Source organism: Microcebus murinus, chromosome 16, assembly GCF_040939455.1.
Source record: "Microcebus murinus isolate Inina chromosome 16, M.murinus_Inina_mat1.0, whole genome shotgun sequence".
Taxonomy (NCBI): Eukaryota; Metazoa; Chordata; class Mammalia; order Primates; family Cheirogaleidae; genus Microcebus; species Microcebus murinus.
In genome coordinates this window covers 65,933,989-65,946,591 of record NC_134119.1, presented here as the reverse complement: position 1 = coordinate 65,946,591, position 12,603 = coordinate 65,933,989, and the positions used below count along the sequence as shown (strand labels likewise).

The following is a 12,603-nucleotide window of genomic DNA, read 5'->3' as shown; positions in this document are numbered from 1 at the left end:
GCCGCCGACAGAGGAGCCAGTCGGGAGCTGCGGGCTGCCCAAGTCCCACCTTTGCGCCTGCGCGCAGTACGCCCCGCCCCGCCCCGCCTCGCTTTGGGCGGAGCCGAAAGTGACTCTGCGCCCTCTAGAGGCCGGTGGAGGCGTTGCGGTGAAGACATGCAAGCCCCGCCTCCCCTGCCCCAGGCCGCCCCCCAGTCCCCAAGGTGCGGCCACCTGCACCGATAGATCGCTAGGACGCTGGGATTTTACCCCAAGACAGGTCGCCGGGGCCGGGGCACTATTAAAACAGTCCCGTGATCACACTATTAATGTATAATTTACAAATAAATAATCCAAGTCAAAGCGCCAGCTCCCAGCAAGTGCCATTTCTGTCTTGGTCATCCTTTGTCCCCCCCCCCCCCTCGCCTCATCATAGGGCCTGATGCCGGCATAGGGTCGCGAAATGTTTGTTGAATGAATAACCAAGTGAATAGAAAAGTGAGTCCTTTTCAATATAGTAAAGCAACACCATAAAGTAAACGTGGAAGTTCAGTGTTCTTCTAGAGTTTACTTTTTTTTTTTTTTTTTTTTTTTTGAGACAGAGTCTCGCTTTGTTGCCTAGGCTAGAGTGAGTGCCATGACATCAGCCTAGCTCACAGCAACCTCAAACTCCTGGGCTCAAGCGATCCTTCTGTCTCAGCCTCCCAAGTAGCTGGGACTACAGGCATGAGCCACCATGGCTGGCTAATTTTTTCTATATATATTAGTTGGCCAATTAGTTTCTTTCTATTCATAGTAGAGACGGGGTCTCGATCTTGCTCAGGCTGGTTTCGAACTCCCGACCTCGAGCAATCCGCCCGCCTCGGCCTCCCAGAGAGCTAGGATTATAGGCGTGAGCCACCGCGCCCGGCCTTAGAGTTTACTTTTTAAAGTAGCAAAGTAGTCATAAAGAATTTTCCAACATATCCAAGACTGTTTCCATAAAAAATAAAGGGAACTGCTAAAAATATTTCTGAAAGAAAAAAGAATCCAGGCATGGTGGTGCATGCTTGTAGTCCCAGCTACTAGGGAGGCTGAGGCAGGAGGATCGCTTGAGTCAGAGAGTTTGAGGTTGCTGTGAGCTAGGCTGACTCCACGGCACTGTAGCCCGGGGGACAGAGTGAGACTCTGTCTCAAAAAAAAAAAAAAAAAAGTCTAAGTCAGATGAAGACATCCCTGTGGTCAGTATAGGCTTGCCTGATTCAGCACACACACAAATTACAGAAGGCCCAGTTAATTTTGGACTTCAGATAAACAACAACAATTTTTAGTGTAAGTATATCCCATGTGATTATTTGGGACATTATAACACTAAAAAACGTGTTGTTGTTTATCTGAAGCTTAAGTTTTTACTGAGAATCTTGCATTTTGTCTGGTAACCATAGCTCAGAACCCTCCCATGGGCCCCCAAACATGTGGAATGGCCCAGAAGGCTTTCCCAATCTGCCCCCTACTTCGTCTCACACCGCTGTCCCCCTCGCTCACTCCGCTTCACCCATGCCAGCTTCGTCACTGTTCCTTGAAAAACGTCAAGTACCTGCTGCCCCAGGGCCTTTGCTCTTGCTGTTTCCTCTGCTTGGAATGCCCCTCACCCAAATTTAAGCATGATTCCCCTCATTCCTTGAGGTTTTGGCTCAAATGTCACCTTACCCAAGTGGCCTTGCCTGGCTAAACCCTCCCCTCCCCCACCCAGCCCACTCTATCCCCTTAGGTTTTTTTTAGCACTTGTCACCACTTGACATACTCCATATTCCTTTGTTTATTGTCTGTTTTTCTCCACTAGAATGTCACCCCCTGAGGGCATGATTTGTGTCTGTTTTGGTCACTGCTATATAGCCAGTGCCTATAACCGGGCCTTGCAGGTGCATAATGGATGTTTGTTGAATGAATGAAGGAATGAAATGAAGACATTGGTCAGCCCCTGGATCCAGCTATGCCTGAAGCCCGTTTTGTGAAATAGGATAGGAGCATACAAGCAAGTGTCCCTCTAACCTACACTTCCATCTCTGAGACCAGGTCGTGGCTAGTGGATTTCTTGCTGGCCACACTTTCATCCTTGCCCTGCGACTCCCTCAGGGCCCAGCGACATGCAGCAGGCAGTGACCGGCGGAGTTGAGCCCGCCCGAAATACAGGAAGAGCATAGGATTGAGGCAGCTGTGAGCCAGGGCGAGGCCCACGACCAGGGGATCAGCTCGCAGGGCTTGGGCCAGCAGCGCAGAGTTCGGGGCAGCCGTGGCCACTACCAGTCCCAGCAGGTGGTAGGGAGTCCAGCAGACGAAAAACCCCACCACGACAGCCGTGCCCAGTGGCCAATGGCGGCGGGCCGCGTGGCACAGCAGGGCGCAGTGGCAGCTGGCCACCACCACCAGAGGCCCCAGGAATCCAAAAAGAAACCGGGTGACCATGACCGCGACCTCGGTCCCGACCGAGCCACCGTAGTCCACGACACACTGCAGCCGGGCAGGGAAGTGCTCCTGGTGCAGCCGGCGGTAGACGACAGAGGGCACCGTGAGCAGCGTGGCCAGCACCCAGGCTGCCACGCAGGCCACCCGCACCCCCCGAGTCCGCAGGGCTGCCACCCGCCAGGAGGGCCGGAACGCCAGCAGGCAGAAGTCGGCGCTGAGAGCAGCAAGGAGCAGGACGCTGGCGTACATGGACAGCAGGGTGACCGAGGGCAGCACCCGACAGCCCACTGCCCCGTACGGCCAGTGGCCCCTGCTGGCAACGGGCACCGCCAGGACAGGGAGAGACACACAGCAGAGCAGATCCGCTGCGGCCAGGTGGAGCAGCCAGGTGGCCCTGACCCTCTGGCGGGCCTCCTTCCGGGCCACCCAGGCCACCATGGCGTTGCCCGGCACCCCCGCCAGGAAGACGGCAGCATACAGCAGCAGCGAGGCCACGCGGAGCGAGCCGATGGAGTGGCAGGCGCCGTCCAGACAGTCCACCGGGAGATCCCCAATGTCGCCGTAATCCTGGTACTCGTAGCTGAGAGACGCGTTCTCCATTCAGGCCCCAGACGCCTGGGCGGGACAGAAACGGGACAAAGACCCAGTGAAGGAGATGCCAAGGCCCTGCGGGCCCGGGTGTTGGCGGCCCAGCCCGTCAGCACCTCCCAGACCGGACCAGTACGATGCTAGACGGCAGCACGCCGAGCACTGGGATTCTAGAGCGCTAACGCGATAGATGGCTCGACAGGCCGGTGCCAGAGCGACAACCCTCAAGAAAAAGAAAAGAACAGTCAAATAGGTGGCTCACGCCTGTAATCCCAGCACTCTGCAAGGCCGAGGCGGGCGGATCACTCAAGGTCAGGAGTTCGAAACCAGCCTGAGCAAGAGTGAGACCCCGTCTCTGCTAAAAATAGAAAGAAACTAATTGGCCAACTAAAAATATAAAAATTAGCCGGGCATGGTGGCGCATGCCTGTAGTCCCAGCTACTCGGGAGGCTGAGAGAGGAGGATCGCTTGAGCCCAGGAGTTTGAGGTTGCTGTGAGCTAGGCTGATGTCACAGCACTCACTCTAGCCTGGGCAACAGAGTGAGACTCTGACTCAAAAAAAAAAAAAGGATCATGTAAGGCCACTTGGCATGTCCTAAGGACTTTATCTCTTATTCCACATGAGGCGGGGGCTGTCGGAGGGTGCTGAGCAGAGAAGTGACATAATCTATCATATTATAGCAATAATAATATTATTATCATTATGACAAGCCACCATGTATTGGACACTTTGTGTTATGTGCCAGGCATTGCTCCAAGCAGCTTTAAACACGGCATCATTTAATCTCTATAACTGACTGAAATTGACACCGTTGTCAGACTCCTTCTGCAGAGGAGCAACCTGAAGCACAGAGAAGTTAAGTAACTTACCTAAGATCACACAGCTAAGCAGGCGACAGAGCTGAGTTTCAAACTGTGTTAGTGCCGCTGCAGAGCCCTGTGCCCTAGAGTATCGTGACCCCAAACACTTGGGGGACTCTGGAGTTGGAAGGCGGTATGGCCAGTGGTCAATCGGCTCCGTGGCCATGAGTGACAGACACTTGCAGTTGACTGTCTCACTTTCCTCATCAGAGAAATGGAAGTCACCGAGATGAACAAACCTCACTGGTTTGGGGAGCCCTGGGGAATGAGTATGTGGAAAGCATGTGGCACAGAACGAGGGTTTGGGGAGGACATGGATGAAGCTCTGGGGAGGACAGGACCCTAGAGTCCCCGCCCCCCACTCAGTGTCACAGTGGCCCGGCCCTCTGACTCTCTGCTGACTGTTCTGGCGTGGCTGGCACTGCCCAGAGCTCCGGCTGGTGTTGCCACACAGGAAGGACGGAGAGGAAGTTGGGACACTCCTCTGCAACCCCTCCGCCCTGCCAGGTAGCATAAGAGGCCAAGCCACTTTCCGTGTGTGTTTAGAGTGTGACACTCTGCTTTCATATTATTTCCATCCCTGGAGTCAAACCTCCCTGCAGGATTTCAAAACTCAACCCCCTACCGGCTGTGTGGCGTTGGGCACGTCACCTAACCTCTCTGTGCCTCCGAAAAATCCGAATCATACTATACCTACCTTCAAGGGTGTTCCTTAGAGGATGTTGTACGAATTCAACGAGTTAACAGAAGCGAAGAGCCGGGTGGCACTGGCCCACAGTGGTGTCACGTGGTGCCAGCTCCCTTATCTCTGTGCCCACGCTGCCTCCCTGGCCCCTCGCAGATCCCGCCCTGCCCGGCCCTTCTGATTACAGACAGTGCAGGAAACAGGAAACTTTCTGTGCACCAGCAACGACATCAGTCTATGGCGTTTCTTTTGTGATATTTTAACCCGAAATGGGGGCTTTCAACACCCGCTGTTCCATCTCTCCATCTTTTCCACTTAATGCGGTTTAGATGTGTTTTCCTGTCTGCCTGTCCGTACACGCGGCGATCCGATTCTTTGCAAGAGCTTCAAAAGCGGTCCACCGGCTGCCCGGGTCATGCTTATTAACCAGTTTGGCCTGTAATCCTGGCACTCTGGGAGGCCGAGGCGGGAGGATCGCTCAAGGTCAGGAGTTCGAAACCAGCCTGAGCAAGAGCGAGACCACCCCCCCCCATCTCTACTGAAAATAGAAAGAAATTAATTGGCCAACTAAAAATATATAGAAAAGATTAGCCGGGCGTGGTGGCGCATGCCTGTAGTCCCAGCTACTTGGGAGGCTGAGGCAGGAGGATTGCTTGAGCCCAGGAGTTTGAGGTTGCTGTGAGCTAGGCTGACGCCACGGCACTCACTCTAGTCTGGGCAACAAAGTGAGACTCTGTCTAAAAAAAAAAAAAAAGAAACAGTCGCAGACTAAAGGACACTTAATAGTAATGGTAAAGATAATCATGAGAAGCATTATAATTGAATTCCTTGTTATAATAAAAGATTTCCGTTTGTATGTTTACACACAGATGGTCCCCGACTTCAATATGCATGCAGTAGAAACCATCCTCCGAGTATCCATACAGTCATTCTGTCTTCCATTTTCAGTACAGTATTTAATAAATTACATGAGATATGCAACACTATTGTTTTTTGGTTTGGGGTTATTTTTTGTGTGTTTTTGGTTTTTTTTTGAGACAGGGTCTCACTCTGCCACCCACGCTGGAGTGCGGTCATGCGATCATAGCTGACTGTAACCTTGAACTTCTGGGCTCAAGCGATCTTCCTGCTTCAGCCTTCCAGGTAGCTGGGACTACGGGTTCATGCCGCCACACCCAGCTAATTTTTTAATTTTTTTGTGGAGTTGGGGTCTTGCTATGTTGCCCAGGCTGGTCTTAAGCTCCGGGCCTCGAGCGATCCTCTCGCCTTAGTCTCCCAAAGTGCTGGGATTGCAGGTGTGAGCCACTGTGCCCAGCCCGTTTGGAGCCTTTGACCGAAGCTCTGCTGTCGGGCTGCCCAGGTTGATTCTGCGACTCGGTGACTCTGGCGTGGATTCTAACGTGTTGGTATTAATAATAAGACTCCACTTCCCAAAGCCCAGTTCTGACCCCTAGATTCTGAAAGCAACCATTCTAAGAGGCCAAGATCATGGAGTCCCTCCCATTTCCTCCTTCCCTCCCTCGTTCCCTCCATCCTTACCGTCTCTTCCAAGAAAATCTCCAGTTTTGCCAAATGCCACTTGGAAGCACAGTCCCAGCCCCCAGCCGGGGCCCAGCAGGTCTGGGCTGTCTCCCGGAGTCTGGCAGCTGTGGAGTCCCGGGAAGCCACCCTGCATGCCGGGGCTCCTATGGGACACTTCGGCCACCGCCACCTCGCCGGCCCCAGTGAACATTCACGAGCAGGAAAAAACAGGAGTGGCCTTTCCCAGTCCCAGGGTGTGTTTGTCCTGGCTTCTTCCCATGACTCACACGGCCCACAGTGATGGGGCAGCCGGCGAGGTTGGAGAGGGCTCGGGTGGCGGGAAAGTTGGCCTTGTGTCCCCAAGGCTAATCTAAGAGTCCTGCTTCCTGGAAGCCAGCCCTAGTGTGGTTTGACCTTCAAGGCCTGGAGGGCTGGGCCTGGATGCGGTCTCCCCGCAGCAGCACAGCCCTGCCCGCTCGCCCCCGCCACGCCACCCTTCTGCCCTCTATGGGACACATAAAATATTCCTCCTGTCCCTGGAGGAAGGACAGCCCTGAGTCACAACCTCCACGAAAAGGCCAATGCAGCTGAGCGCCCGGATGGAATGCTCAGTAGTAGACAAAACCCACTCAAGTCCTGTCCCCACCCTGGGCCTCAATTTTCCTTCTGTAAAATGGGAAGATGTTGGCCATAGTGGTTCTTAACCTCCGCTCGCAGCGCAGCACAGTGGCTGAGAACAAGGACTCCAAGGGCCAGACCGATAAGATTCGTGCTCCAACGCTGGGAGGCCGAGGCGGGAGGATCGCTCGAGGTCAGGAGTTCAAAACCAGCCTGAGCAAGAGCGAGACCCCATCTCTACTATAAATAGAAAGAAATTAATTGGCCAACTAATATATATATAGAGAGAGAAAATTAGCCAGGCATGGTGGTGCATGCCTGTAGTCCCAGCTACTCGGGAGGCTGAGGCAGGAGGATCGCTTGAGCCCAGGAGTTTGAGGTTGCTGTGAGCTAGGCTGACACCACGGCGCTCACTCTAGCCTGGGCAACAAAGCGAGACTCTGTCTCAAAAAAAAAAAAAAAAAAAAAAAGGTGCTCCAGCTCTACCCTCGTCCAGTTTTAGGGCCTCGGCTGCTCTGAGCCTCAACTTTCCTCATCTGTGAAGTGGACGGTTGCAATGTGCACTGATTGAAAACACGAATACCAGCGCCTGGCACACAGGATGCGCGGTGTGTGTGTGTTTGTTAACACCAACAAAGAATGTCATATAAATTCTTAAAATACACACCCACGCAGCACAGGCCTAGGGAGAGGAAGCAGCTCGGACTCCTGCTTGGGAATCTCACTGCCCAGCACCTGTCAGCGTTCGCGTTCCTCTCTGTGCGTGCTTTAGAGATGGAGGGGATATATTTGTGCATTTCTCTTGTAGTTGCTTTAGGGAATAAATTCCTGTCATTAGAGGAACTTATTTCTTTATTGTTTTGTTTTTTGTTTTTTTTTTTCTTTTTGAAACAGAGTCGCACTCTGTTGCCCAGGCTAGAGTGAGTGCCGTGGCGTCAGCCTAGCTCACAGCAACCTCAATCTCCTGGGCTCAAGCGATCCTCCTGCCTCAGCCTCCCGAGTAGCTGGGACTACAGGCATGCGCCACCATGCCTGGCTAATTTTTTCTCTATATATTAGTTGGCCAATTAATTTCTTTCTATTTATAGTAGAGACGGGGTCTCGCTCTTGCTCAGGCTGGTTTCGAACTCCTGATCTTGAGCAATCCGCCCACCTCGGCCTCCCAGAGTGCTAGGATTACAGGCGTGAGCCACTGTGCCTGGCCAAGGAACTTATTTTGAGGCAAGAAGCCAGGGCTCGTGTCCGACCCAGGGCGTCTCCCGTCCCCTCTCTCAGTGACCCTGCCCTGGATAGAGACAAACACACCCTTAGTTCCCTCTCTGCCCCAGTCTGTCCTTGTCACCCACATCCTGCCAGCCCCAGGCTCCTGCGGGAAGGCACCCTGGTTAAAAAAAGAGACTCTGATAGAAGAAACCAGGGAGGGAGTTTGTTCTTCCACAGCCCAAGCTTTCTCTGGCCCAAGGTGGTCTGTTTCTCGGATCACTTGATCTTTTCTTTTTTTCTTTTGAGACAGAGTCTTGCTCTGTTGCCCAGACTAGAGTGAGTGCCGTGGCGTCAGCCTAGCTCACAGCAACCTCAAACTCCTGGGCTCAAGCGATCCTCCTGCCTCAGCCTCCCGAGTAGCTGGGACTACAGGCATGCGCCACCATGCCCGGCTAATTTTTTCTGTGTGTTTTTAGTTGTCCAGCTAATTTCTTTCTATTTTTAGTGGAGATAGGGTCTCGTTCTTGCTCAGGCTGGTCTCCAACTCCTGACCTTGAGCAATCCTCCAGCCTCAGCCTCCCAGAGTGCTAGGATTACAGGCATGAGCCACCGCACCTGGTCCACTTGATCTTAATGAACTCCTTACCTAGCCACTAAGTCTCAGATATTCTGGGAGGCAAAGGTTTTTTGCTGTCCCTGGAGCAGGTGGTTCTCATCTGGGGGTCTGGGGGTTTGCTCTGGGCCAAGGACAGGGACTCTGCAGGCCTCAGAAGACTGGAGAGTGGGCAGTCTGTGCAGGGAGTTCTCTCTCAGCAGCCCCCAGCCCCTCAACTCCCCGGCCATTTCCAGTTCTTTGAATGAGAACATCCTAGAAGGTTATTAAGTTTACTCATATAAAACTGCCATTTTTATAGATCAAGAAAGGTTGAATTTCAGCAAATCCATAAGAAGTCAGAATGCAGATTGGCAGTCACCAGGGGGTGGGAGGTAAGGGGAGTAGGGGACAGGGAGTGACTTTTTCATGGGTATGGGGGTTTCCTTCTGGAGTGATAAGAATGTGCTGGAACTAGATAGCAGAAACAGTTACGTAAGATTGTGAATGTGCAAAATGCCACTAATGGTAAATTTTATGTTATGTGCATTTTACCACAATTTGCAAAAGCAATAAATAAATAATTGTACCCCTTACCCCAAAATAGGTTGAATTTTGGCAATTTCATAGAGTTCAACCTAATGAAATTATAGGAGTCTGACAGGATGAATGTCTAAGATGGAGGAGCCAAAGTCTTTTTCTCTTTTGACAAATATAATATAAAACAATATGTATTATGTGATCTATGATGCATGGAAAAGAATGTCTTAACACATATGCAAATCATAAAGCACAACCATAAAAGGAACTTCAGTGAAACCACCATCATTCTTAGAATTTTCAATTATCTAGATCAAGGATTGGTAAATACTTGCTGTCAAGGGCCCCAGTGAGTAAATATTTTCACTTTTGCCAGTCAAGATGTCATTTGAGGTCTGTCACAATGACTCAGCTCTGCCTCCACAACATGAAAGCCTCCATCAATAAATGGGCATGGCCTGTGTTCCAATAAAACTTTATTTACAAAAACAAGCAATGGGCCAGAGTTTGCTGATCCCTGATCTAAATCAAAGGCCTTAAGTATTAGAATCACAGACTCCAAGAATGTTGGAATCACAGGCTACCAGACCCAAGGGAGCCTACGGTGTGAGTTACAGATTACTTGAATTACATGATTAGAAAATGTTCTAGAACGGTCTAGAATGTTCTAGATTCCAGATTCTGGAGCCTTGAAGGGTTAGAAGCACAGAGCTCCAGCAATTAGGCGTTAGAATTTTGTAGACACTCTAGAACATCAGTCAAGGAAGTCCAGCCCTGAGCGGTTTGACACTCACGGCCACTGGCCACATGAGGCTACCGAGTATATGAAATATGTCAGGTCTGAGGTCAGAAGGGCTGACCGTAAGTGAAAAATTCACACTAGGTTTCAAAGACTTAGTACAAAAGGAAAAAAGAATATTAAATCTCTCAAGAATGTTTTTATATTGACCACATATTGAAATGACACTCTCTGAAATATATAGGGTTAAATACATTACTACAATTAATCGTATCTGACTGCTTCCGTTTCTTTGTGCCTGTCTTCTGCTTGCCTGCTGGGAGACATAAGCTCATGTAGGAGGCTCACACTGTACTTTCATTAGGCTGTGCCCGTCTAGAGTGACACCTCCTGCGTCTAGGAGGGTGAGGCTCAGGAAGGTCACGTGCACAGTTGCAGAGGAGGAGAATCCGGGGCACGGCCGGCTCGGCCAAGCCCGTCTCCCACTTCCCTTCCCCATCACTTCCCCTTTGGCACTTGTTGACCCAGCAAATTCTCCAGACCGCAGATTTGGCAATCCTCTAGCCCCTGGCCCACTTCCCTCCTGGGCGGGGCTTGTCAACACCGGGCAGAGGCCACCTCGGGAATGCCACCTGGGTCCTACCCATCGGCCTCCAGGAGTTTTTAGAAGACCACTGTGGGGCTCAGCTCTTAGAACAGTATCTCTTTCCTGAATCAGGGTGGGGGGGAAATACTCACTGCCTACAACCCACTCCCCGAACCAGGAAAGCTAGAGCATGACCAGGAACAGAGGTGGAGGGTAAGGGCTGGGGAGGCAGAGGAGGCAGTCAAGGAGGACTTCCCGGAGGAGGCTGCACCCCGAAGGAAGGTCAATGGGGGCAGGCATGGTCTGTGGAAAACGCGCTGGGCAGCCAGGAGATCAGGGAAGAGGCAAGGCAGGGACCCCAAGGGTAGAGGATGGAGGGCTTGGACCACGCAGGGCATGGGGTGGGAAGGAGGTGGCATGCAGGATGGGTTCCAGGAGTGGGTCTGGGTGACCGGGCGGACAGTGGGGCCGTCCCTGGGATGGGGAGGCAAGGAGAGGGAGAGGTTTGGGGGAGAATGCCGAGGTCAGTCTGGGCGCGGTGAGTGGGTGGGGAGGCCAGCTGTGGACCGAGATGTGGAAGGTATTGCGCGAAGTCACCACTCGCGCGTGAAGCGAGTTGCAGAGAGAGTTCGGGAAAGCAAACACTGAAGACAAAGAAACTCTGCAGAGGAGGCAGGATCGCGCAAAGAGGCAGAAGTAGCAGCGAGTCAGGAGCAGCCAGGGAGGAGGCAGGACTCAGCTCCTCCCCAGGGACCCCAACCCCAGGGGTCTGCACAGCGAATGCAAAGTCGCAGAGAGATGGGATCCTGCTCTGTTACCCAGGCATGAGTGCAAGGCTCATGATCATGGCTCTCTGCAGCCTTGACCTCCTGGGCTCAAGTGATCCTCCCGCCTCAGCCTCCTGAGTGGCTGGACTACAGGCGTGCGCCGCCGAGCCCAGCTAGACAGTATCTTTTTTTTTTTTTTTTTTTTTGAGACAGAGTCTCGCTTTGTTGCCCAGGCTAGAGTGAGTGCCGTGGCGTCAGCCTAGCTCACAGCAACCTCAATCTCCTGGGCTCAAGCGATCCTCCTGCCTCAGCCTCCCAAGTAGCTGGGATACAGGCATGCGCCACCATGCCCGGCTGACTTTTTCTATATATATTAGTTGGCCAATTAATTTCTTTCTATTTATAGTAGAGACGGGGTCTGGCTCTTGCTCAGGCTGGTTTTGAACTCCTGACCTCGAGCAATCCACCTGCCTCGGACTCCCAGAGTGCTAGGATTACAGGCGTGAGCCACCGGGCCCGGCCTAGACAATATCTTTTAATAAGAGTTGTGGCCAAGGTAGCGCCAACAGTATTGTAGTGCCTGGATCTAGCTACCTTTTGCACCAGAATCAGGCAAAATCTTGGCCCAGTGTCCCCCCCAATGTTGAAGGTGATGTCTCCTAGACTCTCAGCCTGTATTCGCAAAGAGGGGGGCTCGATACCTGAGTGCTTGGAATGGGCAAGTCCAAAATGAGTTTTGCTCTGAATGTAACATACACACAGGGTTTCAAAGACTTAGTACCAAAATAGTAATAATAATACTATTTTAGGTCGGGCCTGGTGGCTCACGCCTGTAATCCTAGCACTCTGGGAGGCCGAGGCGGGAGGATCGCTCGAGGTCAGGAGTTCGAAACCCGCCTGAGCAAGAGCGAGACCCCGTCTCTACTATAAATAGAAAGAAATTAATTGGCCAACTAATACATACAGAAAAAATTAGCCGGGCATGGTGGCGCATGCCTGTAGTCCCAGCTACTCGGGAGGCTGAGGCAGGAGGATCGCTTGAGCCCAGGAGATTGAGGTTGCTGTGAGCTGGGTTGATGCCACGGCACTCACTCTAGCCTGGGCAACAAAGCAAGACTCAGTCTCAAAAAAAAAAAAAAAAAAATTGGTCAACTAAAAACATATATAGAAAAAATTAGCCAGTCATGGTGTGCATGCCTGTAGTCCCAGCTACTCGGGAGGCTGAGGCAGGAAGATTGCTTGAGCCCAGGAGTTTGAGGTTGCTGTGAGCTAGGCTGACGCCAATAGCATCCAGCCCGGACAACAGAGTGAGACTCTGTCTCAAAAAAAAAAATACTATTTTAGATACCTTGGATTAAATAAAATATAGTATTGATTACATTTGGTATTATTTTACGTATTAAGTATCATATAGTAACATAAGTATATTAATAGCATTAATATGACTATAATATTAATACATATATACATTAATAAGTT

At 51.6% G+C, this 12,603-nt stretch overlaps 1 protein-coding gene across 2 annotated transcripts; it reads right to left on the bottom strand.

Annotated features, from left to right (window-relative positions):
* Positions 1 to 921: 921 nt before the first annotated feature.
* C5AR2 (complement C5a receptor 2) lies at positions 922 to 6,654 on the bottom strand. 2 transcript variants are annotated; one of them, XM_012761545.3, is made up of 2 exons: positions 6,098 to 6,654; positions 922 to 3,039 (listed from the first exon to the last, which is right to left on the bottom strand). In XM_012761545.3, the coding sequence occupies exon 2, from the start codon at positions 3,022 to 3,024 to the stop codon at positions 2,011 to 2,013; it is 1,014 nt and encodes a 337-aa protein (XP_012616999.2). In that variant the 5' UTR covers positions 3,025 to 3,039; positions 6,098 to 6,654; the 3' UTR covers positions 922 to 2,010. The 2 variants fall into 2 exon arrangements, with proteins under 2 accessions (XP_012616999.2, XP_012617001.2); XM_012761547.2 differs by lacking the exon at positions 6,098 to 6,654 and adding an exon at positions 4,571 to 5,311.
* Positions 6,655 to 12,603: the final 5,949 nt, after the last annotated feature.